The following is a 26,980-nucleotide window of genomic DNA, read 5'->3' as shown; positions in this document are numbered from 1 at the left end:
TGCAATTTCACTTCATAACAATGTAGGTCTACCTGAACTCAGTTTCACTCTGTTACAGGTTGAATGCCGTTGACGTGACGTAAAACCCAAATGGTTGGCTATCCTAGGCTTTGTGGGCGGATCCACACGAAAGACGAAATCCCAGACCAGCCCTCATGCACCGACCACAACACGCAGCGGACAGCAGCGTACAGCATGCATCCCGGAGGTGGCGCACAGCAGCCTAATGAAAGTTCTGAATCAAACCCACTGGATTTATAGGCGTTTTTTTGTTGTTGTATGCACACAAAGAGGGAACTATCCGAGTTGGTAGAGAGCTAAATGACAAGGAGGCAACGTCAAAGTATATAATAGTCATTAATAAAAAGGGCCACCATGGAGGGGAAGGGAGTGAGCCGGTGTAAGATCGTGGTTGTCGGCGATACGCAATGTGGAAAAACGGCGCTCCTTCACGTTTTTGCTAAAGACTCGTACCCAGAGGTAAGAACTAAGAAGATACTGCTTGATACATACAAATTCAACATTTATCCAACAATATAAAAATTAACATTGAGAAACGACTGGTGGTGGAGTAGCCTATGGATGTGCCGTTTACGCATCGCTTGCGCAAAGGCGCAGGTCACACAGATGATCTGGACACTTAAAGTCAACAAACTACGAGGAGTACAAGTCCTACGTATCTGTTCCTGCCTCCGAACCAATAACAGACAAACCTTACTTTTTAAAATTGGAAAATAGAAAATTTTAAGTTGTCGTTAGTCCTGAAAAATGACTAAACAACATGCAATCTACAATAGCCTGCGCAGATATATCCTATCCTATTGACTTTAACACTTGATACTGTTTAATGGGCGTTTGTAGGCTACATTATAAATCAGACTATATGTGCTGTAATGGCTCGAACACGATTTACAAGTGAAACAATAGTGATCAAATCCAACAGAGTGAAAATAACAGTCGGCTGTCGAGTGCATTTGGTGGCATAAACACGTACCCTCCGCCTTGGGGTGTGTATGTCTGTGTGTTTCAGAACTACGTGCCCACGGTGTTTGAGAACTACACGGCCAGCTTCGAGATCGACAAGCAGAGGATCGAGTTAAACATGTGGGACACCTCAGGTAAGCGGCCTCGAAGGACGTTTACACCTGCACGTTACGATATGATCAGGTGTTGGGGGGGGGGGGGGGGGGAGAAGAGAGAGAGAGAGAGAGAGAGAGAGAGAGAGAGAGAGAGAGAGAGAGAGAGAGAGAGAGAGAGAGAGAGAGAGAGAGAGAGAGAGAGGCAGGCCGGGGGGGGGGGGGGGCCTCGACAGAATGTACGGGTCCTATCGTCCAAAGCATTAACACGACATAAAGTCACCATCAGGAAAAGCCGTGGGCAATGTAAAATGATGTTGTATTTTCCTGTTTTTTTGTTGTAATTTAAATGACATTTTCCGTGGTCTATAAAACTCACCGGTAATGGTTATTGTGTTTATACGTTTAATAAAAAATCTCTCTCAGTTCTAATCACTGGGCCGATAGCTTGTAACTCTCCCCTCTCACAGCCAGAGGACAGCCAGGCAGGTTTAACGCTCTTGGCATTTCTCATCTGGAGTCATTTCCACTATAAAAACAACAACAACAACGACGCCTTAACGACTGTTGGCATGCCAGGGCGGAAGTACTGGGTGCTGCTTCGTGGGGAGACCGACAGACAGACAGACCCGCTCGACGGGCTGGGGAGAGAGCTCCAGCCCTGCAGAGGCTTGTCGTGTTCCCGGTTTGGTTGGGCGGGCCTCAGAGAGGGCGAGGCCCCCATCGTTCTGAACAACACCCTGGGGGCCATTGCCGGTTTCTGCATTCTCCCAATCCGCACACACCAATTACACACACACACACACACACACACACGCACACACGCACGCGCACGCCCTTCCATTCATTGGGATAGTTTCGTTCCAACACCCAATTGAACGAGGTCCCATCTTGTTGGCGTCACTGTTGAGTGAACCTCAATGAGGACATGAACGGTATGACTGTTGATCAGATCAATCTATCCGTCCATCTGTCACTGCAGTGAAAGCCTCTAAACGGACTAGTCCCAAATGACCGTCATTATGCTCACAGCTCTCCACTTTAACTCTGCGAGGCGATGAGTCACTTAAGCAGATGCTTTTGTCCGACGGTGCTTAAGTGAATGGTTTCAAATGCGGGTCGTTAAGGAGCAGGTTAAAGGGCAGGTGTTGCCTTCTGGTACCAGGATGCCTAGAGGCAGGACGCCTACATTGGGGTTTGTTATGGGGCGGCAGTATAGCTTAGGAGGTAGAGCGGGTTGACTGGTAACCGGAAGGTTGCTAGTTCAGTCCCCGGCTCCTCCTAGCTGAGTGTCGAGGTGTCCCTGAGAAAGACGCCTCACCCTGACTGCTCCTGACCAGCTGGCTGTCGCCCTGCGTGGTCGACTCCGCCGTCGGTGTGTGAATGTGTGAATAAATGGTTGTCAGTTGTCAGTAAGAGGTAATAAAGTGAGAGGGGAGAGAATAGTCTCCCCAGCTCCACAACTAATATGTTCCATTGTCTTGATGGTTTGAGCGATAAAGTTTGGAGGAGAACTTGGGGGTGGGAAAAGTGTTCGGGTCTGTCCCTCGAGGCGACACTAGCTCACATTGTTTCCAGTTCAAAGGTCAAATACTCTCTAAAAGTTGGAGATCAGTCACAACATCAGGAATTGGCTTTCTTGCTCAGGGGCAGGTTGACACTTTTGCTGCCAGAGGGGACAGAGATCAACCTAGCAGCCCTTTGGACCTGCTCGACCTCCTGAGCTGTTTCTTCTGTTGAGTACATGTTGTGCTGTGTGCACAGCACACACACACACACACACACACACACACACACACACACACACACACACACACACACACACACACACACACACACACACACACACACCCTGCCAGTGAAAGCCTTGTCTTAAAATTAAGAATTCATCAAGTTGGACTTTTTGGTTGTTTGTGTGTGAGGAGTGTGTCAGAGAGAGTGTGTGGGAGATCTAGAGTCTAGGAGAGTGAGAGAGAGAGAGAGTGTGTGTGTGAGGGGCGATGCATAAGCTTCCATGCAGGTTTGAACCTTGCATGTCGACACACAGTACACTTGAGATGCATGATATTGAGACATTTAAGAACATGACGAGAGAAAGGGTCTAGAAAACAGGGAATAAACCACAGTATGAGATTTATGCAGCATGAGAGAGAAGAAAGATAGGGAGGCAAGACGGATGACTGGGACGAAGGCTGCATCTTCATCATCAACACACTGCATTCCCTGTTGCATTGTGGAAACAGCAGGCTGGACGTCAGCTGGTTCGAGCAACGTGAGGCCACACACTAGAGTCCATTAGGAGACCAAATCAACCAAATCAATGGTCTAGAATATCTCTCTCTTCCTATGTTTCTCTCCCTCCTTCCCACCGGAGGCCTCGCACAACCATCTCCATCCCAGACCTGAATCAGCACTGCTCTCAAACACACAGTCAAATACTCTCTCTCTCTCTCTCTCTCCTGTGCAAGTGATTTATCGATTCACAGATTCACCAAGGATCTCTTCTTCCCTTATCTATAATGCAAGACTGACCTCGCTGACGTTAGCCTGGCTAACGCCAGACCAAATCTCAAGAAGATTTAGTCTGGGAACCACACATTAATTTTCTTGTATTTGAGGCGTGGTTTACGAATGCTCAGAGCCGTTAATTGGGTGCTACGATTGTCTATCAAATGCGTCTGTACATAGCTCATAGCCAATAAAAATTTAATTCTAAATAAACTTGTATTCTAAACTACTTAGAACGCTATCTAAGGCTGCATCAAAAGGTTACTTCTCATCTGCTGCCATGTTGGATCCATAGATATAAATAAATGACAAGCTTCGCATAGACGTCATCATCGCCTTGCTGAAAAATACTTGTTTTAGAATATCCTGAACTATGTAACTTGAGATGGGGTTGAATAGGGTTGTGATCGCGCTGCCTGGCAAGTCAGCCTAGCCTAGTGCCTAGATAAGCAAAGTCTCAAACCCGCAGCCTAGGTCTGGAGCCGCCGCAGACTCTTGGGGCATTGGGCTTCAGGGTCCAAGGGTTTCCTCTGATGCCCCCTGTGACTGTAATGGTGAAGAGGAATGGTTCCCATCATTCATTGGTCATTTTCAATCAAACACACTTGGTGCAGTCAAAGGTTCCATTACCTTTATGGTGGTAGAAGGAGATTCTGTTGAGCAGATCAAAACTGTTTTGGTCTAAAGTGATTGCACCATAGTGTATGTGTGAACCATGAAGGAAATGTGTGCTTTGCTCCGCAATAGACACACATACCTTAATTCATTCAGATTCCGGGCACTTGCCTGGATTCCCGCATTCATTCCGATCTACTTCCTGTTGTTTGCATCCTGCCAGAAGCCTTGTGCAGACAGAAGCTACCAGCTCAGCCTAGCTTCAAGTTTCCGATAGCAACGATTTGGATGTGAGGTTCTCTTGGCCCAGAGCAGCTCAGAGGGGTGTGTGCTCCGGTTGGAACATATGGCTGCGATGCGAGTTAAAGTTTGAGCCACGACGGGAGATGAAGAGGATTGATTGTTCAGGGCAGATGCCCCGATGCCCGTACTCACACACACACCATCATGAATCACAGCTAGACCTGAGGGGGTCAATCTCTAACACAACAATTTAATTCCGAGCAAGAAACTGCGTCTGTGCTGCTGCAGTCGTTCCAGGAATATGATGGAACTGTCATCGTGTTCTTGAACCAGTTTTTTCCGGAACTTCTGTTCTGGAGTTGTAGTCAAACAAGCAACTCTTTTAGACTATTTGAAAGAGCCAAATCAGTTATATAAAACAATATTGCATGAAAAAGAAAACACAAGCAAAAACTTTGGCAAAATGTTTTTTGCCGTGGATTCATTTTTAATTTCGGCCATTTCATATGTAAGGAATAGGAGCCTACAAAACAGAGATGTTTTGTAGTGACATGGAAATATATGTTAGTATTCATTCATACCTTCCAGTAAAATACATGTTTTGTGTGCCTTTGCATTTTGCCGTTCATTCAGAGGTTTTCCACTCAAAGAAAGCAAGCGAGAGAGACAGAGAATAGGAGAGAGAGAGAGCAGGATAGAGACAGGAAGGATGAGAGAAAAGGAGAGAGAAAGAAAGGGTAAAAAAATAAATAAAACAAGACAAATAGATAGACACAGAAGAATTAGCATGAGGAGAGAGAGAGAGAGAGATGCTGACAGGAAGTATGATGATATGCAAACGGCTGTTAAGCCAAGAGGGGGGTGTGTTGACTTCCTGACACCATCCCGTTATTGCAGTGTAATCGCCGCGGTTACCAGAGCTCAGAGACGGAGACACGCGGCTGGCGGGTCTGGTGCACCTGACCGCTTCACGCCCCCACCCTCGGACCTCATGGCTGGGGCGTGTCGACAACAAGCTTGCCCCCCCCCCCCCCCCCCCCGGGTTAACTCCTTGTTCACCCAGAGCTGTACTTAAATTTTAGCAGTGTACACCTAGATGCATGATGGGTAGATCAGCAGAACCCCCCACCCAATGGGTTGTACCAACTGGTACAGCCCACGGATTGGTCCATCATACATCTGGGTGGACACTGTCACATGTGAAGTCACTATATAGGGTTGGTTTGTAATCATCACATAGAGTAGGGACACTGTCACGCCAAACATTTTTCATTGAGTCATTTAGTAGATGGTTTTATCCACTGTGACTTACACCTAAGATCAGTGACAAGTCGTTTTTAACTTTGACAACTGAACTTTGATCAATTTCAACGCTACAGAGGAAGAGCACTGGTTCCTCAAACAAGGTTTTAAATATTTAAGAACACATTAATTGCGTAAAAGATTGTGTCTTCTTAAAGTGTGTGTGTGTGTGTGTGTGTGTGTGTGTGTGTGTGCGTGTGCGTGTGTAACGTTATTGGGTAGCTCAGCTACCAAAATGTAAAAATGTCGAAAGGCATTAATAGAAGGCTTCTCATTGTGCATGCAAAATGTCTGGTTATTAATTTAAATGAGAAAATTTGTAGTTACATGCTGGTAACACTGAAGTTCTCGGAAGTGGCATTTTTTTCTTATCATTGTGCTTATTTATAAATATATATAAGTGCAGCCTTCATTTGAATTCCAGCCAAGAGACAGTGGCCCCAGGGGCTGCATAAATACATACTAATGTAGAGAAATTTAAAGCCTGTCCACATTCCTATATATATTTACGTTTCTCTCTTCAACCTGAACCCAACCTGTTGGACAGGTGCATTTTCTGGAAGGAATTAAGAAAACAACAGGAAGGAGGTTGATGAGTCCAACACGGAAATGGGATATGCCGATGAGTTTTACAAGATGAAGCCATATCTTATGAACTTTTATATTTTTTCTATCTTGAGCCGTTTCCAATGACTTGATCATGCTAGATCTCTTAGCCAAATGGCATCTGGTATGTAGGGTATGTTTTAGTAGTATAGCAGGATTTTTTTGCTAGTAATCTGTACACAGTTCAGTTAAAGTACTTGAACTTGTGCAGAAAATACAACAATTATTTTGCCCGTATCATGTACATGGAAAATAAAGTGAACTCAAACTCAAAAGACTATCCAGACAAGCATTTATTGAATAGCTTCCTCATTCTGATGATGCCCCAGGGTGCATATTAAACAGATACCAATCTAACAGGAGGCACTGCATGTTTCCAACGGAGATGAAACATGCTTACCCGGTTCCTCTCAGCCACTGCTGGGTCCCAAAGCATGTCATGTTTCATGTGGCTGCTCAGAGACACTGGACTAGAATGTTTGACTCGAGCCAATGCATGTGCAATCTGAAGGAGGGTAATCTATCTTCCTATAATTAATAGCCATGAGCCACATAGTCATGTTCATTGGGGAGCCTTGACTAACTAACTAGCGTAAACACCAAGCTCATTCTCGTTCTGTTCATTTTTGGATCCTCTCCCTCAATTAAATTACATTTAATTTATGAACCCCCATGGATGGGGGTTCAATTCCCATTGGGGCCTCCGATGCTAAGAAGGTATGCACTGCGGTGTTGTATTAGGCTATGGATGCTTAATGGTGTTCACCAAGTCTCCTGATCCAATTACATCCATGTTGTAGTCACCAAACGACCAACCAACAAAAAGACTATTCAGTTAACATGAGAGCAGAACAGAAATACTGAACCGCAATGATTGGACGAATATCCACTGCTGGCTTTACTCAGCAACAAACAACCAGCGCTGGGTTAAAAATGGAAAATGTTTCCCTGATAAACAGGATGTGACCTCTGAATGTTGTTGTCAGTAATCGAGGCGGGCGGACAGAAAAAGACTTGAGGAAGAGCCTCTCACACGAACAGTGGGCTACACAGACCCCTGTGGAGCAACACATCGGCCTGGCATCGCACGCATGCACGCACGCACGCACGCACGCACGCACACACGCATTGAGCAAGCATGAGGAATAAAAGTGAATTATTGTTCACTGAGGGGCCATTTTGTTATGAAAAGCTGAAAACTGAAAACGTTCTTTAACCAGCTGAATAAATAACACATGCAAAAATAGCTTTCATATCAAAAGGTAGACAAGAGAAAAAAAACGAATTTCTCAGAAAATCCAAATTTCTTCCCCTAGGACACTCACTCAGATCCCACCACAACGACACCTTCTGCACAGAGGACACACACACAACATAATTAAATCCAAAAGACCCTTTTCACAAAAGTGCCACAATAGGACAAAAACAGGTGGGTCTTCCCGTTTCATGCATTAGACACACGTATAAAAACCCTGCGTTGACTACCTTGACCTGTTGTAGACCCGCATCGACTCCCTCAAATCCCCCACCAGCGTCCCAGCTTACAGGCTTTGCCCTCTCCAACATGGCGGTGACATTGACATCCGATCCAGAGGCCAATGCAGCGTCTCTGTCGGTACGTCTGTGGTTTCAGGCTCCAGGGGACAGCAGTAGGCAGCAGTGACGGTGACGGTGACGGTACGTAATGCTGGTATTTCAGCGGCGGGAGGGCCTAGCAGACGGCAGCGTGTCTCTCGGGGGTCCGGCCTGGCCAGAGGGGCTCCGGGGGGGGGGGGGGGCCACAGATGGGATGTGGTTTGGTCGCACTTTGTCCGAACGGCACCATATAATGACCTGGAAGTGGGCGTGTTAATATCGGGTTTTAAGAGGGTAAAAAAAGTTAGGGGGGAGGGGTGGAGGCATAGACCTTAGCCTCTGATTGTGCTGCTTCCGCCGAATGTGGATCAGCTCTCTCTCTCAACCATGAGCTCAACCCCTGAACACTATTTGCTGTTTGCATAAGAGATAGATAGATAGACAGATAGATATAAACTTTATTTATCCCTAGGGGAAATTCAGGAAAGGGTGGGTGGGGTGTGTGTACTATGGTATATAGTGTAGTTGAGTGGGTAAGGATGCTTGAGCATGTGTGTTTAATCCCCAGTCCACAGGCGGCTGTAGGCATTATCCATTGATGCTTAGCCCCTACCTGCTCCATAACAACAAAAAGTCACTCACCTCAAATAAGAACTTCTTCAAAATGATGACATTGTGAATAGTACTACTTTGAAAAAAGGAGTTGCTTAATTAGAGACTATAATGCCATCGTTGACTATGTATCCTCTAAAAGAAAATTCATCAGAAATCACAAACTCTCTTTCCTTCCGCCTGTCTGTGGCCTGGGCACAGACTACAACAGGCCATTTAAATTGTGTAAAGTCCCTTATTGACCCGATCTCTGAGGAACGCGCTGGGCCAGAGCAATGTGTTGCAGTCTGGGATACCGGGGAACACAATCAGGGGGCTGTGCTGTGGTCCTTAAAGACTGGAGACTCTGTAGAGAACTCCAGAGACAAGCGTGCCCGTCTCTGGGCTAATAGCTGTACACCGGTTACAGATACAGTGGGAAGAATGTGGATGGTTGGATGTTGAACGTCATCATTGTGTATGTATTTTGGGGATTACAGTGTTTTATTATAAAAATAAATACATCTGTATTAATTCAGTTTAAGGTCGGGAACTTTCTGCTGTGACACCTTAACATCCTGCTGGGGTTTATCAATAAAGTACATCTTATCTTATTATTCTTATGTGTTTTAAAGTTAAGGTTTGTGTTCCTTTTGAAGGGCAACTGAAAATGTATGGCGCTACTGCTCAGAGGCACAGAGTCAGATTAAACAACTTTCCATAAGGCATGGAAATGTAACTATATCAGTTGCTTTCTTCCCTTCATATTTTATTATGATTCCAATAACAGTCACCAAACATAATGGTCGACAAGCAAATGTCAAATATGAATGGAATGAATTCTAATCCAGTCACTCCCTTACATGCATTGTCTCACCCTAGTAGTTGTGTTTGACTGGAGTTTTTTAAGTCACATCATATAAGCACTACCTTAATAATCATCAAGGTGTCAAACACAAATAGCACAGTACAGCTAGTTTCAACTACACTCCCTATGACACACTTATTGATTAGGAATTGTAAAAATATCATTTTTTTGTTTCTGAAATGTCGGGCTGAACAAAAATAAAGTCTTAAAGACGATTTACATTTACATTAAATGGATCAGAAAATTGTCTTATTGTCTGATGGAGGACTCATTTCCTATGTGATAAGATACAGACACAGCATCAGCAAAAGCTTTGTATTAACCGAGCAAAATGATCCACCACTCAATAACCACATATTGACCAGACATGTATTCACTTCCGGTTGGCGGCGGATATCGGTTGTCCATTGGTTGCCCTTTAGACCCTAATTGGTCAGACATTGCACCTCCGCCCTACTAATGTAGCATTCCCCGTCTGACCGGGAACACATCTGTTTGACCTTCCTCGGCTCTGAAACAACCAGCGAAAAAGGCGAAACCCAAAAACGAAAGAAGAAGAAATCTATTTTTGAGGACATTTGCTTATTATTCAGTACTCTCACACGGACGCGTTGGAGTGGATGGCGCTTGAACTCGGGTGAAGTTCGTTGACTTCAAAGTGAAAATACTTTAATTGGCCTCAACTGGATCAGCTCCAAAATAAACGCGTGATTGCAAGCCTGGCAACAGGCTCACCCCAGTTAAATTATGTTTCTCTAACATTTCCAGTAAAATGTCTCTGAAATATCTGAGTTATATCCAATTAGCCAATCACAAGGCTTCGCCCGACGGCTACTAATGGATGTAAGAAATAGCAAATTACTCTAAAGTTATTCTTAATTAGCACTTTTACTAACGGGGGTTCTAATCACAGGAACACATGCTACTCGTCCTCATGTGTGCCCATGAAAAGCAAGCGAGGAACGTCAATTGTGGAGAAATTCCCGAGACGAGATGTTGCCATCGAGAAACAATTCTGGCTGTTGCTTTTGATATGGGTCGATCTCGGTTTGAGCATTCCACGCTCTCAGCTTCCATGGGAATGTACAATTCTGTTATTTAGCAATAATGCTTAACGACGCTAATGCGGCTGACCAAAAAACACATGACTCTGCATAGTGCTCGGACCCGCCGGGAGGGAAAAGCACAAGCCAAGCAGATAGGCAAATAATGTGCTTCCTGCACACAGTGCCTTGCTGTTGTCCTGGGTATATTGAATCAACTGTGAGGACTGTGAAACAGACCGAAGTGAGAAGATTCCTTTCATTTTGGCCATAACTGAGAACTGAGGTTTATGATGATGATGAAGTGTTAGTGTCATTGTTTGGCAAATTCTACAAAATACATATTGAATGCCCTCGCTGTGGAAGACTGGATATCTGGCATTGTATCTCCTCTTCCTCTCGAATAGCAACACCCTGTGTGTGTGTGTGTGTGTGTGTGTGTGTGTGTGTGTGTGTGTGTGTGTGTGTGTGTGTGTGTGTGTGTGTGTGTGTGTGTGTGTGTGTATAGTAGTATATATATAGTGTCACATTCCGGTGCAACCTTGAACAATGTGTCAAGGCTGGATGAATGGATGGAGGGGTGGATGGATGGATGGATGGATGGAGGGGGGATGGATAGATGGAGGGGGGGATGGATGGATGGAGGGGGGATGGATAGATGGAGGGGTGGATGGATAGATGGAGGGGGGGATGGATGGAGGGATTGATGGATGGTCGGATGATGTGAGGATGAGTGGCGTTTAAACGTGTGGTGGGCAGGGTAACATTAGTGATGTTCAGATTGATGCATGGCCTTTTACTTCACGCTATGAACCCTGAAAGACCCTTGCAAATACTAAAATCAAAGTTGTTAAAAGGCAAATGCCATCGATCCAGGGTGCGTAGATGGGGACTTTGCTTGGGTTTTTTGTAATGTGTGTGTGTGTGTGTGTGTGTTTGTGTGTATATGTTCATATAGGGAAACCGGCCTCAGCATTAATTTAGCCAGCTAGACAGGGACAAAGGTTGCGGCCTTTAGTTTGACATTTATGGCCATGTAAACGCGCACACACACACACACACACACACACACACACACACACACACACACACACACACACACACACACACACACACACACACACACACACACACACACACACACACACACACACACACACACACACACACACACACACAACCAGCTTTTGGCTGGATTCTTTCTATGAAATCCCCCTGCTATTAAGAGAGAGAATTTTTTTTGTGTGTTTGAAACTTGCAGGTGTCCTCCATGAAGAGCAACATATTGGATTGGAGTTTAACTTTAATGAGTGTTTATTAGTGTAGATCATTAGTACATCTGGATAGTTATGTTATGTTATGATATGTTTTTATAATAAAGAATTATTATGAAGAATGGCCATGTTTGGATAGTGTGATGAGTGAATTTGAGTGCAGTTTTCCATCCCTCTACATTGATGTCAATTCAAAATCTATAGTATTGATCCTCATCTCCTGTTCTTATTCTATTACTCAGGCAAAAACACCCACACACACACACACACACACACACACACACATGCATACACACACACACACACACGCACGCACACATGCACACACACACACGCACGCACGCACGCACACACACACACACACAGTTTTGGATAAGCAATGTCGTCTTTCAGACTGTCCTTCAGCATGTTTACTACATTGTGAAGTGGCTTTTACCTAAAGCCACTTCACAATGTGACACTGGGTTTGAACCCAGAAGTCATTCAATTACACATTTTTACATCACCTTGTTTTTCTAGTTTTTCACGTCAGGTATAGAAAGAAACTCTATATCAACATCAAACTTTGCATGGAAAAAAATAAAGCTCATCTATGCTGAACCTGATCTTCAAGGTCCACAGAGCCTCTCCTCCGGGCCCCGTTCTCCACCCGGTGGCAGAGCTGTGTTCAGCTGACAGCACAGGGGTCACCAGCCTAAAGAATGGCTGTATTGATGACCATCGGGCCAATTGAGGGCTGTATTGTACTGCACAGGGAGAGGAATGTGTCCCCTAGGTCTAATCACAATAAAGGGAATTCAGCACCCCCCCCCTCCCACCTCGCCTGAAAAACAAAAATGCCATTCTCCCGGTCCGCCAGGTGACAGGTTTGTTTGAGCCATTTATTACATCGCTCTGACACATGTGTCACAGTGCGCCCCTCATTCAGATGCCATCGACCAATCGGAGTGGCTCGTGCCTGTCCCCCACCCCGTGCTTCACAATCACACCCACTCACTGGCATTGAGAGAGAGCGAGAGAGAGAGAGAGAGAGAGAGAGAGAGAGAGAGAGAGAGAGAGAGAGAGAGAGAGAGAGAGAGAGAGAGAGAGAGAGAGAGAGAGAGAGAGAAGAGAGAAAGAGAGAAAGAGAGAGAGAAAGAGAAAAAGAGAGCGAGAGAGAGATCTATGAGATGCTGTCTAGTACACGGCCATTACATATAATGATTGTAATTATTTCTCAAGGTCTTCCATTATGTGTTGTCGGGCAACAGGAGTGGAAGGTTAAAGAGAGTGAGAGAAAAAAAAAAGTTAGGGCTAACTATTATACGTGAAACGGATGCACGATCAGTGATTAACTGCCAAAACCGACTCAAAGTCCTAAACTTTATGTGTCGCACTATACCCAGTATAATTACAATCCGTACGTGTCTGTCTGGAGGAAATAGAAAACTCATACTGAACGGTTTGAGCTCATCAGAATATACACATGAACATGTAAGAACCTTTTTCCTTATTAGTGGTTTGCAGGAAGTGACTTATCCACAATGCCTGCGTTTGAAAGCAGAAAACAACATAGTGTCTGTCACACGATGGATAAAGCTGTGGGATCTTTGTACAGGAGGATGTTTCACAATGTTAGCAAAGCATCACATTGGATTGGTAATACACTATGTGTGTGAAACATCATGGTTGTGTGTGTGTGTGTGTGTGTGCTTGTCTACAGGTTCAACGTATTACGACAACGTGCGACCGCTGGCCTATCCCGATGCCGATGCGGTGCTGATCTGCTTCGACATCAGCCGTCCAGAGACACTGGACAGCGTGCTCAAAAAGGTCAGGGGAACGTGCTCTGCTGCCCGTCTGTCTGTCTGAATGACTGTCTTCTGATGTAAGCCAACCACACTTTCGTTCCAGACAGTTTGCTTTATTTGACTCCCTGGGATTCCCTCGTCATATCATCTTCTAAGTCTGCCATTTTCTACCACTTTCTCAGAATTAATTGCATTTCAGGGTGCTGGAAATGAAGTCATCACTGTTAAGTTTAAAGGCCAGCAATAAGTACTCTCCACCTCCCGTATTCTTGGAATTTTGGTTGTAGCGTTTGCTTCATGTAATTAAAGTAGTGTAGCCAACAGCTACTAGCCAATAGCTTAACGTAGCCAACATTATCTTAAAGCAGCTATTGTTAGCTTCATGTGATTAAACTGAGAAGACTCTCACTATGACAGGTCCTTTGATAACCACAGGTATCCACATAAAGCAGTCCTTTGAAGACCGAAAAAACGCTTAAAAAAGTGTGGGAACAACGCGGAGAACGAGAGTCCACGCATTCTGCTGATATTCGTCCTTTTTTTAAGTAAAATCAATCACGGTTGACATCATCAAAGACGGCCCTTAAGACCTTTCGAGGGTTCTCATGTGAGAGGGGACCGACTTGACCCTTGAACCTGACAGGAGCACGGATGTTGTTGGCCTTGTTAGCGTTGGTGACACGTCGCATTCCACAGTGACAGGTCGAGATAAAGGCGGCTCAAAACCGCCAGTGGAAAACAACAATGGCTGACACCACAGCGTTCACTACGCAGTACTAAGGTGGTTTAAACCCAGCTGGTTTAAAAGACGGCCTCTTGCAGCGTTGTATTAGTCCAAGTCATCGCCACGCCGACAAATATATTTCCCTCATCAACCTTCCTAAACACAAAATCAATCCGAAGCGAATTGGAAGGATAGTGCAGTAGTTTCTCGGTTCAAATCCCAATGTCTCATGCCTAAAGGAAGGCTGCTACATCCAGGCATTATTGATATGCCCCATCTACACCTGCTCCATAACCAAAATGTAATCTGAATGTCATTCGCTTTGTTAAAAAGTGAGCAATAGCAATGCTATAAATAGTAAAAGCAGCATCAGACACAGACTGTAGCATTTGCAGCTCTCTGTCTGGTTCAAATCCAGAGCGGGTGAGCTGCTATTCTTTGTAAGTGTTAGTGGGTGACGTCAGCCCCTGTGGCCACTGTGAGCGAATCAGCAAGATACAATAACAGCTGTTCCACGCCAGGCGAAATATATCCCAGAGGTGTGATCTAGGTGTTTACAATTCGTAACTTGATTTTCTGTCTTCCTCAAGTCTTAGCACGCACATCTCCATCCTTCAGCTTTTTACACATCGGCACACATCAAACTCTCTCAACTGCACAAAAGGATCCTCCCGCCTGTCTGCCTGTCTGACACACACACACACACACACACACACACACACACACACACACACACACACACACACACACACACACACACACAAGGATAGCACTTCAATGTGTGATCTCTCCATTTCAACAAATGTGTGCGTGTAGGTGTACATGCAAGCGTTCGTGCATGTGTGCATGTGAACATGCGTGTTCCCTTCACTACTACTATTGATCCTGGGTTCCATCTCTTAACGTTTAAAGCGTACCAAAGCCGTCTCTTTTAACCCCTACCCCTCCTTGTCGTGAATTCACGGTATGTTGCTGAGAATAAAAGCACCCACTGAATTGGCATTTCAATAAAATGTGTTACTAAGGCTGTGCCAAATTGTTATAATTGTGATTGACGATCACCACAAAAAAAATAGAATAAATTTTTTTTTTTAATAATTGTCACAACCACCACAACCACAGTGTCTCAAAATAGGTGTTGAGACACTGTGCAAAGCGGGAGGGGAGGGTAGGATAGTGCTTGGGTAGTACATTTGGTTAGTTGATTATCTAAATAGCTCGGGAAAACCTACTTGTTGCTTTACCTTCAAAGCGTATTCGCCTGGTTAACGTTCTATAAATGTGAGCAGTGAACACATTACAAAATAATAATGATCCTAAATAAGGACTATTAAAGCCTAGGTTATAATTGGGTTATTTAATTTCATTACCAACTAAAAGGGAACGCCCCACGTTTTCTCTGTCTGTGCAGTTATAGTGATGGGAGGTTAGGTTATGGAAGTTCATCTGAACAGCGATTGACCTGAACACACCTTTTTTGACACTTAACAATCAGATTAAGCCTGACTCTGAGATGACATGGACCATGTGAACAAACCAACTGTAATATTGCCCGTTAAATTTAGTACCTATCTTTCCCTGCCTGAATGTGCGCTGGTGGAGACTACTGCTGCAGATTTGCGGTTTTATCAACTGATCATTTTTTCCTGCTCATTTCTACAGTGATGCTTTAATAACCCCTCACCCTCATCTTCTAAACCACAGAGAGAGAGAGAGAGAGAGAGAGAGAGAGAGAGAGAGAGAGAGAGAGAGAGAGAGAGAGAGAGAGAGAGAGAATAGTGAGATAGAGAATAGTGAGATAGAGAATAGCAAAAATGAAGAGATAGAAAAGATATGTAAAGAGATGAAATGGAGAAAGAGAGGGAATGGAAAGAATGAAAAATGAGAGAGAGACCAGAGATACACAGTGAGACTGAAAATGATTGAAAGAGTAAAGGATAATAAATACAGAGGTAGTTAAATGAAAAAGAAAGGATGAGTGAGATGAGAGCGAGCCTTTGGTTTCACAGACTGCACTGTGGCAGTTGTGCTTGGCGGCATGCTGTTGTGTGAGTAGCAGGTTCTGTAGCCCCCCCCCCCCCACTCACTCACTGAACTGCTGCCATTATGACTCATTGTGTGTGGACCGGTCATGCTCCACTCTGTTTTGTTGAAGTCCGTCTACCAGCAGACAGGTTCTTGTCACATGGTACTCTGACAGACTGTTGGTCATCTAAAATTATCCGGCTTCCATCGTTTGTCCACAATCTCTGTGCTTGCGTTTATTGAACATGGCCTCCTCCCTCCATCTTGTCAAGCATTTTGTTTTGCGTTCATCCACAAAGCTCTATCCAAAGGGAAACAAGTTTGCAATCTCCAACTCATGATACACACACACACACACACACACACACACACACACACACACACACACACACACACACACACACACACACACACACACACACACACACACACACACACACACAGACACACACACACACACACACACACACACACACTAGACATGATGAGCACCTCATGCTCACGATGTGTTCTGCGAGGCTAGCAAAGTGCCAAGGTTGGCATCAGCTGCCAAGGAAGCTTGTTGTTCACCATCGCTCTCAGCTAGCGTTCTCAGCTAGCCTCGCTCCCCACTGGGCTCGCACTGCACCGAATGGACGGCAGCAAGCTGCTCCACTAACACCGCACACAGGACTGGGTCTCACAGAGACACAGGACACCTAACCTCACAGAGGGCTGCGTCTCTGCAGAGAGACCAAGGGGTAGAATAAATCACTGCCCTGTGAACATCAAAAATGCTGTGCAGAAAGACCAAATACAAATGGAGCAAGGATCTTTCTTAATAATAAATCATAGAAATGTAGTTATAATAACTCATGATTATGCACTTTTTCTTACCCTTGGCCAATTGTCTTTCCTCACTCATGCATTAATAAGTAGTCAACGTTCATTCACATCACAGGTAAATGTCATTGTTATGACACACTATTATTAACATTCAGCATGGGCTAAAGGAGCTAAGCAGCTTGCATCCAACGCCACTTCCCCTGAATACAGATACACATCCTCAGAGAACAGGTCGGGGATTAGGGTGTCTGGCAGACATTGGGAATCGAACACAGAAACTTCTGGCTGCGGGGAGTTGAACAAAAAGCTCTATCCAAAGGGAAAACTCTGGCCCACAGCCAGAAGTGTCTGTGTTCGATTCCCAATGTCTACAATCCCCTGCCCCTCTTCGGTCACCTGTGTACTACTGTGTCTTGATGCATGGTTCTGTGGTTCTCCACAGTGGCAGGGGGAGACCCAGGAGTTCTGCCCCAGTGCCAAGGTGGTGTTGGTGGGCTGCAAGCTGGACATGAGGACCGACCTGGGCATCCTGAGAGAGCTGTCCAAACTCAGACTCATCCCGGTCACCCACGAACAGGTGAGATCCGATCACCCACAACATGACGGAGTGAGACGCCACCCTTGCCTCGGCGATACGCTCTTCAGAGCAGAAACCGGATATGATAAGAGGATGGACTGCCGGATGCATATTCATAGATCAGGTCGGGATAACGAGACTACTTAAGGAGGACACGTTGACAGAGTTAGACATAGTATTTCTGCTTATGTCCGCCCACTCGACATTGTGTCTGTATGCTGTTAGGTTACAAATATCTAGATGTGGGCCTTGTGAAGCTAGCTGATAGGAGCCCGATTAGGGGAACCAGTAGAATAAGCCTCTGATTGAACCTAATGGGCATGTTATTACAATAACCCACCCTGATTGGCTGACATGGGTGCCAGTTATTACAATAACCCTCCCTGGTTGGCTGACATGGATGCCAGTTATTACAATAACCCTCCCTGATTGGCTGACATGGGTGCCAGTTATTACAATAACCCTCCCTGGTTGGCTGACATGGATGCCAGTTATTACAATAACCCTCCCTGATTGGCTGACATGGATGCCAGTTCTTACAATAACCCTCCCTGATTGGCTGACATGGGTGCCAGGCGATGTCACTTATGCCAATGCCTTATGCAGATAATTTAAGATTTAAAAAAAAGGCAAAGGCAAACCCATGTGTCTAGTTTGCTTAAAAACAATATCAGTCATGAAAGATTTCAACTTAAGTCGCCACTACTACAGACTGAATATAATGCTAGGTGTTGCACTTAATGTTGGGCCACTGTTTTTCAGTTTAGTGTCATCATTGACTGATGATGTATGTGAGCCCTTTGCACTGAAAAAAATAAGAACCACTCATGTGGCTTTTAAAACAAACTTGTTGTGTTTGTCGTTTAACAAGAGTATAGACATGTTGAAAATGGCATTTGAGCATGGAAAATATGAAATGAATGTATGTAGGTTCAATTAACAACAGGCTACGAATCGGAATGATTTTTTTTTAGGTAGTGGCCAAAAAAATGTGACTAACTCTACGTGACGCCTCCGTGTCTCTTAACGCCACTCCTCTGTCTCCGCTGTCTCCTGAAGGGCACCGGCCTGGCCCGGCAGATCGGCGCGGTGGCGTACGCCGAGTGCACCGCCAAGTACTCTGAGAACAGCGTGCGCGACGTCTTCCACGTCACCACCCTGGCCTCGGTGGCGCATCACCTCCAGCCCCCGCTGAAGCGCTCGGGCTCGCGGCGGGGCCTCAAGCGGGTCTCCCAGCAGCCGCCACTGAGGACTGAGATCCACGAGCGGGCGCCGCCGGCCGCCGGCCGCAAGGACCGCGCCAAGAGCTGCGTGATCATGTGACGCAGGGAGTGCAAGGAAGCGGTCATAGGGAGGAGGGAAGAGGAGGTGGACGGTGGAGACCAACCCGCTGTAAACGTTGAACTTAATTTATTGGTTTACCTTGGTCAATTGTTTGCACACTGCGTTCGAGGACAATGTGAAACGCAAAAAAACAACAAAACGAAACGACGAATGGACGCCACGCTGTGGACGATGAGTCCGTCGACAGCGCTGCTTTCATGGTGACATTCTTGTTTGATGTGTTTTTTTTTCTGTCGGGGAAAGCCTCCGTGGTTGCGGTATGCAAGTGTTTATCTGTTTTATTTTTGGACCGACCCTGAGCACATCGGCAAAACAAACGCAGGCGCTGATGGGTTTGCTAACTAATGGGTTTGCTAGTGCAGGAGGTGGCTGGCAGGTGAACAGTTAAGAGAATGTTTGGGGGAGGCGGTGTGGGGGTGTGAATGTAGTAAGGCTGGATTAAGAGGTGACTTTGTTTCAAGGTGGCTCAAGTTGTTTAGAACTAACCAGTCTTGATATTTTTTAATATCCTGTCGCTAAATGGCATCAAACTCTCTGCTGGAGGGGAAAAAAGCAAAAGCACAGGGAGTTATCAGCATGGCTGTTGGAGAGTCAGTGAGTTAGACTGTTGTGGCACTTATTTAAAGTGTTATCAAAAGGAAAAAAATACAATCAAAAAGGGCCTGGAGGACGACCGCTAGGCATACTTCCTAAAACCGCAAGTGCTTTTTAAAATCTGGAAATTAAATATTAATTCAAAATGAGGACACCTGAGTGTTGTGAAATGAACTACACTGGAAGGTCAAAGTTGAAGATGGTAGGTTGTGTCAACTGTAACACTGTACATGAACGCCGAAATAAAGGGATCTCGCTCTGCTAAATGTATAAAACCCTTCATTTCAACCTGGACGTTTTCTTCACAAAATTACTTTTGATTGCAGGAAACACAAAAACACAATCGTATTCCAGTTTAACAATTTCAGGGTAAAAGGGTGTTTTTCTTGTAAGAAATAAATTATATTTTATCTATGTATATTCATACATCAATACAATATATTCAAAAAGTAAAATATCAAAACGCCAGCTTCTGTTGACTATTATCTCTCAAAGTATGTGACCGTTTCTCGGGTTATCCCGGAGGAGACCTTTTCCATCGACAGCACTTAGCTAGCTCTGAGCAGTGGCGAACTGACATGTCACACAACCACCACAAACCCAGGGTGGCAGCTAGTGTGAGGTCACAACACCGCCAGCGAGATGAGTGCAGACCTTAGACCAGCAGGAAGGAGGTCTTCATGGATGGCTCAACACTTTTATTTATTCGCTTTGTTCGTCCCTCCGGCACTTTGAATCATCGCTGGTAGAGGAAAGACAGTCTCTATAAAATGGACATTTTGAACGTACTGAATGGGACCAAAGGGATTAAAATACAGTGAACAATATAGTTGCGGAAAATTAAGATAATGAGCTCAGGAAAAATGTTTTCTCATCTAGATTGAGTGAGACAGAGAAGGTGAGAGAAAGAGAGAGAAAGAGAGATACAGAGATAGAGGGAGGGGGAGAGAGAATATATACATAAAAGAGAGAGGGTGAGAAAGAGAGCAAGAGACAGAGTGAGAAAGTGAGTGAGAGACACAGTGAGAGTGAGAGAGTGATCGGGAAAGACCCCACCGTCTCACCAAAGTGTATCCTTTTCTGCTATTTTGTTGTTTTGTGTTTTAATGCTTCACGTTCGCAGACATGCTGAATTCAGTCATTTTATTTAGCCTGCATTTCCTTTCCTTTTGAATAAACCGGTTCAATCAGGCGGACAGGGACGGCCGGCCGGGAGACCACACCGAGCCACGGGGCTACTGGGTCGTTGGCGCCTGCTTTGGGTTCAAACCGGCCAGTTTGATTGCTGCAGAGGATGAGTGATGTCACGTTGCAGTCATTTTAGCCTTGGGCAGAAAGCAGAGGCGACATGTTGAGCTTGTCCTTGTCGCCATACGGGAAGCGACTGCGACAAACCACTCAACAGAGACAAGGCTAGAGGGGTTCGCAGGAGATAGCACCACCGCTATTCTACCGCTGCTGCTCGCTTAATAACATGTGATACTAACACATGTTAGCCACGTGTTCTATCTGGACTCCTGTCTCATCTATTAAACCTATTCTGCAAAGAGCAAGAGCAGAAAAGAGCAGAAGAAAGAAAGAGCTATCGAGCTATGATAATTCTCTGTGTGTGCATGTGATTGACAGGCCCCGATTGGTCAGAAAAGAGCCTGGAGTGGCATAACATCTAAATGTTCTCATACAGAGGCAGGCAAAATAAGAACAGATATTCTCACACAGCACTCTTTTCACTCATTTCACTTGACTCCTCCTTGATGATGGATGGCTATGGCATGTTTTGATGAATCATCTGAACAAAAATGTACAACGCAGGGTTTTAGAAATTGTAATTTATGCATTGGGGTATTGCTAGTATAAAGAAGCTAAATATTTAGGATGTAACTAGAGATTCTCTTTAATCACAGACTTTATCCATATTAGGACGAGTAAATAAAGTTGAGCTTTTGGGTAGAAAAGAAGACAGAGAATTGATGAGCTCGTTAGACGGCATAATGAGAATATGAGATGTGGAGTTATTGGATGTTCCCCTTGTGTCAGTGTATCGGCCATTAGTGCCACGGAAACACACTTTACCCACGGCCCGGCCGTATCTCACTTTAATCCCAAAGAGGAAAAGATCAGTGTCCACTTAAGTCTCAAACCTCCTGCAACTTTAATAGCTTCTCCTGATAGCTTCTGTATCCTCCACATACAGCCTCATCGTAGCCTAATCCTCGGGCAAAGCTCAGAAGACCCATCAAATAATTGATGTATTAACTAAGCTTTTATTTATATATATATATAGCGAGATATATATGCTATTACAGGCGAACCCAAGAAAACCTACGGCATTCAGCTGATTCAGCCGGAGACCGGCAAACACAAAAATGTAGTATTTCATAATGAGAAATATATGATGCAAAATGGCCGTGGTGTCAGAGAGAGCGAACCTCATTAAATATGTAGAGCCCATTTAAACATAATGTAAAATTGAGGACATTAAACATAAATGCCCTCAGTGCCCCGCAAAGGGCAACCCCCTCTTTCCTTCTGTTTGCGCTGAGCAGCCATGAAGGCCGCAGATGCAGCAGCTTACGACATGAAAGTCTGCCTACACACACAGACACACACACACACGAGGAGATCAAGGCCATGCAATGACTGAACCGTTTTTACCATCATGGCACCAACATGTACAGCAAGCATCAACATTTTAACATTTGGCGGACGAAAGCACAAATAAAGGTTGTTGCTTTTTATGGGAGAAAGTAGTGCGCGTGTGTGCAAGATGACTTGGGGCTGCTGATGAGCCTGGTAGCCCCTAGCAGGATAGCGTTTTGGAGAGTACCTGTTTGAGTTTGTTGAGGGGCTTTTTTCCTAACTTTGCCAGTTCTGTTGTTTAGCCAATCAGAGCGGAGCTTGTGTCGGGGGTCAGTGGGCAACAGCCAATGGGAGCCATCGTAAGTTGACCACTGCAGAGGCCTAGAAGGATTTTCAGGCTCTGGAGAACACAAAAAAATATTTATTCTGTTTAAGCTTTACATACAGACTCTTTGGGTACTATTAACTATTCTGTAGCCTAGGGACTCTGTATCAGTCGATTTGAGTTAAATGACCTGTCAGTAATTATTTGTGAAACGATTTGTCATTATGTGGAGATATTGTCGTGTTTGAAACTACTACAGCGTTGTCATGCGAGACACGGCAAATGGGTGTTTATACGTTTATGCACAAAAAGTTGAGTGGAAGCTCAATCATTTGACTTGCTAGCAAGGTGAATATGTCTATTAATACTGCAGAACTAGTACATACATTGAATATAACGCAAATAAGTATCTTAAATACTCACCTATCAGAAGTCGACAGATTTCAATATTCAAAATTTCACAAAATATATTGTATGTATGTATGTAAATGATGGCTCCCATTTGCCTCCAGATCATCCCTGGAAGGAGGGATCCCCACCCTCCACTACATTTCTTTCTCAAGAATTTTTCCTCCCCTCTGGGGGGCTAGGGTCAGGGAGGTGTCATTAACACACGGCCTGTTAAGCCCCTTGACAGTGTACCTGTGATTTAAGGGCTATACAGATAAAATGCAATGTAATTGAATTGAAACAAAACGTGTCAGGCTTAAGTCACACTTAAGTTGAACTTTTAGGGATCTCCGTTAGAAGTACAACATGTGATATTGTGATAACGTGATATTGATTAACATAACATACCAGTGTGTTCTACTGATGAGATGGTAATATAAACAAGACTATGTTCTAATAATGCAGTCAATCATTAGTAGGAATACCTTGCAGAGCGGTTACTCTATTAATGACTCATACCTTACACCGTTAACGCTTTGCCCGTCAGTAAATAAAAACTAGGCAACTTGTGGAATTTACTGTTCACCTAAAAAGTTAGATCCTGATGTCTCTAGTTGCTAGGAGCTATCAATCTGCAAGAACGTGTTGCTGCTCCCCTCCGGAAGTGCAAGTTAAGAAGAATGCAACTTTGCGCATGGTTTGAACACAGGCACACACACACACACTCGATAGGCGAGCCATCCAGAGGGGGAAACAGACTGTACTATGCTAATTTCCCCACATTAAATGTTTACTGGGAAACATCTGTTTCCAAACACAGGTTAACCAACCATGGGATTCTTGCAAAGGTAAGGTAATGTTGCATGATTAATGCATTGAATATTTAATTGATTATTCCAATTATTACAGTCAAATGTAATAATTGGAATAATCAATGAATGATTATGTCATTAATGATGTCCGGCAGAAAGCATTTAGGCCAATTGGTCCAATAGGCCTAAATGCTTTCTGCCAGACATCATCCTATATCTTAAATCAAAAAAATACTAATTATGTCCCAGTAATAACGCCTTACTGAGTATGAATATTGGTTTTATGGAAGTTATTGTGAAGTTTATTTTATTGTATTTTTGTGCTAAATCCTTCATAAAAAAACAATGATGTAACATTCATCTGAGATACAGTAGAACATATGTCATTGAGTCAGCATATGAATAGGCCTAGGAGTTTGTTACAGCAAAACGTGGTGAGACTGCATTTCTTATTGGATTGGAGCAAAGCCTCTACTAGAATAGCATGACATGGCTCCCCTCCTTCACTCATACGTACAACATCATCTCCTGTCCACTGGATTTACACTCAAAGACTCAGTAAGCTGTAAAGAAACAAAAAGCTGCACAAGGCACGCATCTGGTATCATGTCAGTGCCTTGAGCCAAAGATTGGATAGGGAACAGCTTCGCTTTGACCGGCTTGTTTTATTTATTTATGGTTCACTAAGATGTGCAGCTTCTGGCATGAGAGGTCATGCATGTTTGGTTTGTCAAAGACATGAATTAATAACACTTATCACGTAGGCCTGTACACGCAATGCACGCTTTTAGGCAAAGAATAAAAATACAAACATCGAAGTAAATTTTAAAAAGCTAGACAAAACCATTTTTCACTTTATTTCTGACACATTTTGAAATGCAAAATATGGTTCTCAGCACATTCTCACAGCAAACCTTCAGGGTAGGCCTGTGTTGCCAGATCCATCACCAACTAAATAAATAAAACTGCACTACGGTGTCCCTCCAAATATCAGGCCCATAGTTGGAAGAGACAACAGAATGAGAGTTGGCAGAGTGGATGCCCTGCATTTATGTCTACTAACATGTGCAGTCATTCAAGCAGACGTGGGTAAAAACATCATTTAGGGATTTTAGCCATTGTCAGCAGCACTATGAATAAACCTGCTTCACTACACTTCCACAAATCGTTCTCGCTGTCCAAACAACACTCTGCTTTGGTTGAGGCTGGGCTAGCATCATACATTATTAAAGTGGATGTGTTCTGGGAGATATTAGGGGCCACTTTAGGGCTGAGCTGGGTATTGTATGTTTAATGTTCCTGCCAGAGGTATGGTTATCACATCCTTCACTAATGTTCACAAATCTTGCCGAGCTCTGTGAGCATGAACCGAGCTCTTGAAAAACTTGATGAGGGGTTTCCAAACCTGTCATGTCATGACCCACATATGGGGGTACCTTGGGCCAAGGTACAGTCAAACAACCAAAAGGCATACATTGTCACTAACAATGACAATGTAAGAGATAATGGTGAGACAATGAATGTTTCTATGTTTTTCAACCACGACAGCAGTTGTCTAGTTCACACGTGATGCATTTCACATCAAATACGATTAAGCAATTGTATTTCATATTAATAGCATAGTAACTATATCATTATATCTTGGTTCACTATGTGAATCGTACCATAAATCAGGGACTTTGGCTGTTCATCAGTGGAAAGTAACTTTACATCTTCAGCTGTAGAAAAATGGACAGCGTGTCTTGCGTCTGTAATTTGTACTCCATTCATGAAGTTGACTGTAGGAGCTGACATTTATAGAACATAAAACGTCTACCCACACTGGGTGTGCTTGTCGACTGTAACCAGTGCTGGCAGAACAAGAGTGACAAACTAAATCTGAAGTGTTTGAGGTTTTACAGGGTCAGATCGGATCTGTTAAACCATATCATTATCAAACCTGTGTTGAGATTAAAAAAAAAATCATAAGCCTGTGAATTTATTGCTCTAACAAGGGAGATCATAGGGCCGTCTGTCAATAAAAGATTGCAGACCTTTATCACTTAGGTGTAATAGTAACTCCTGATGTTAATTATGGCCACTGGTGTGCCTACAGAACCATCTTTTACTTTAGTAGCTACACCACTCTGTGAAAAAAGGCCTATTGTTGTCTGCTTGGAATTAATCAATTACTCTGTCCACTCTCTATTTATTTGGAGATGGATTAATCATTTGCTAGGGAATGCTTTGATCCTGTACTCGTATATTGACATGCAGTATCTGGCCAGAATAAAGCACCTTCTGACACCTTGAAGCACGTAGGTCAATGCCACAATTCATCAAAGCACCACATCTTGAAGTAGGAGTTCAGGTTACGATTAGAAAACAATCAAACAGTGAATATCAGGAAGAACAAGATTCCACTGTTCATTTATTGAAAATAAATGCCTGAATTGTAGGCATTAATGGCACTGAGTGTTTGCTTGCTGAAAATGCTTGGTTCAGCAAGCTAATTATTTGACTAACACACTTCTAGATGAACAATTCTTTGCAAAAATGAGTCAACAACATTTTTCCTGTTTTAGGATAAATTGTATGTACATATCTGGATGATCATTTTTCTTTACAAATAAAAAATGTAAGTTAGAATTATTTACAGTGGTAAACCCAACATGGGGAACTATAAGAGACAGAGGGTGGAGGGGGGGGGGACTAAGAGAGAGAGAGGGTGGAGAGGGGGCTCCACCTGTTAGTCGCCATGGTTTTGGAGGTTGCCACGGAATTCAACAGCCAACCAAGAGTTGTGACTGCAGCTCTCCTAGAAGGTGCTGTTGAAAGGCAGGGCACAGGATCAGGGGGCTCCAGCTCTTCAGGATCAGGCCCTGTAGTCTCCAGGGTTCTGGAGGGTGTAGGTCGCCACGGAGTCCAACAGCCAACCACGGTTCACAACTGTCGCTCTTCCAGAAGAGGCTGTTGAGAGGAAAGGCACAAGATGTTCAGGACGACAGACAACAGGATGGGTGGCAGTAGCTCAGGAGGTAGAGATGGTTGCCAGGCTCATCCTACCTCGAGTGTCGAGGTGTCCCTGAGCAAGAGGCCTCACCCTAACTGCTCCCGACGAGCTGGCTGTCGCCTTGCATGGCTGACACTGCCGTCATGTGTACATGAATGGTTGTAAGCGTCAGCAAAATCCCCTAAATGTAAATGTTCAAAGCCCCGCGAAGGAGAAAACGGTTCTGTGTAGTGACTGCTTGTGGGGGGGGGGGGGGGGTATTGGGGTTTGAACCCAGAACCTTTAAGCTGGGAGATGAACA

General features: G+C 44.3%; 2 protein-coding genes across 4 annotated transcripts in view; one reads left to right on the top strand and one right to left on the bottom strand.

Annotated features, from left to right (window-relative positions):
* The first annotated feature begins 202 nt into the window (after window positions 1–202).
* LOC311366640 (rho-related GTP-binding protein RhoN-like) lies at window positions 203–19,804 on the top strand. The gene is made up of 5 exons (XM_084485437.1): window positions 203–480; window positions 1,031–1,118; window positions 13,404–13,513; window positions 17,508–17,642; window positions 18,702–19,804. Exons 1-5 carry the CDS (start codon window positions 376–378, stop codon window positions 18,963–18,965), a joined length of 702 nt encoding a protein of 233 aa, XP_084341563.1. The 5' UTR covers window positions 203–375; the 3' UTR covers window positions 18,966–19,804.
* Window positions 19,805–26,107: 6,303 nt separating this feature from the next.
* LOC311367036 (uncharacterized protein) overlaps window positions 26,108–26,980 on the bottom strand; it is a 30,413-nt gene continuing 29,540 nt past the window's right edge. For all 3 annotated transcript variants that reach the window (XM_084485848.1, XM_084485846.1, XM_084485847.1), the window contains one exon: window positions 26,108–26,636. In XM_084485848.1, coding sequence (XP_084341974.1) covers window positions 26,542–26,636 — 95 coding nt within the window. In that variant the 3' untranslated portion in view covers window positions 26,108–26,541. The remainder of the gene's footprint in view (window positions 26,637–26,980) is intronic.

The sequence above is a fragment of the Micromesistius poutassou genome (assembly GCF_964030765.1).
Source record: "Micromesistius poutassou genome assembly, chromosome: 21".
In the NCBI taxonomy this organism is placed as follows: domain Eukaryota; kingdom Metazoa; phylum Chordata; class Actinopteri; order Gadiformes; family Gadidae; genus Micromesistius; species Micromesistius poutassou.
This window is presented reverse-complemented; position numbering and strand designations above follow the sequence as displayed.

Bases quoted from the DNA above. Each gene is read 5' to 3' on its own strand.
- LOC311366640 (XM_084485437.1), top strand. From the start codon at position 376: ATGGAGGGGAAGGGAGTGAGCCGGTGTAAGATCGTGGTTGTCGGCGAT. The intron at 1,119-13,403 runs GTAAGCGGCCTC...GCTTGTCTACAG, and splicing joins AAACATGTGGGACACCTCAG to GTTCAACGTATTACGACAAC. The intron at 13,514-17,507 runs GTCAGGGGAACG...GGTTCTCCACAG, and splicing joins TGGACAGCGTGCTCAAAAAG to TGGCAGGGGGAGACCCAGGA.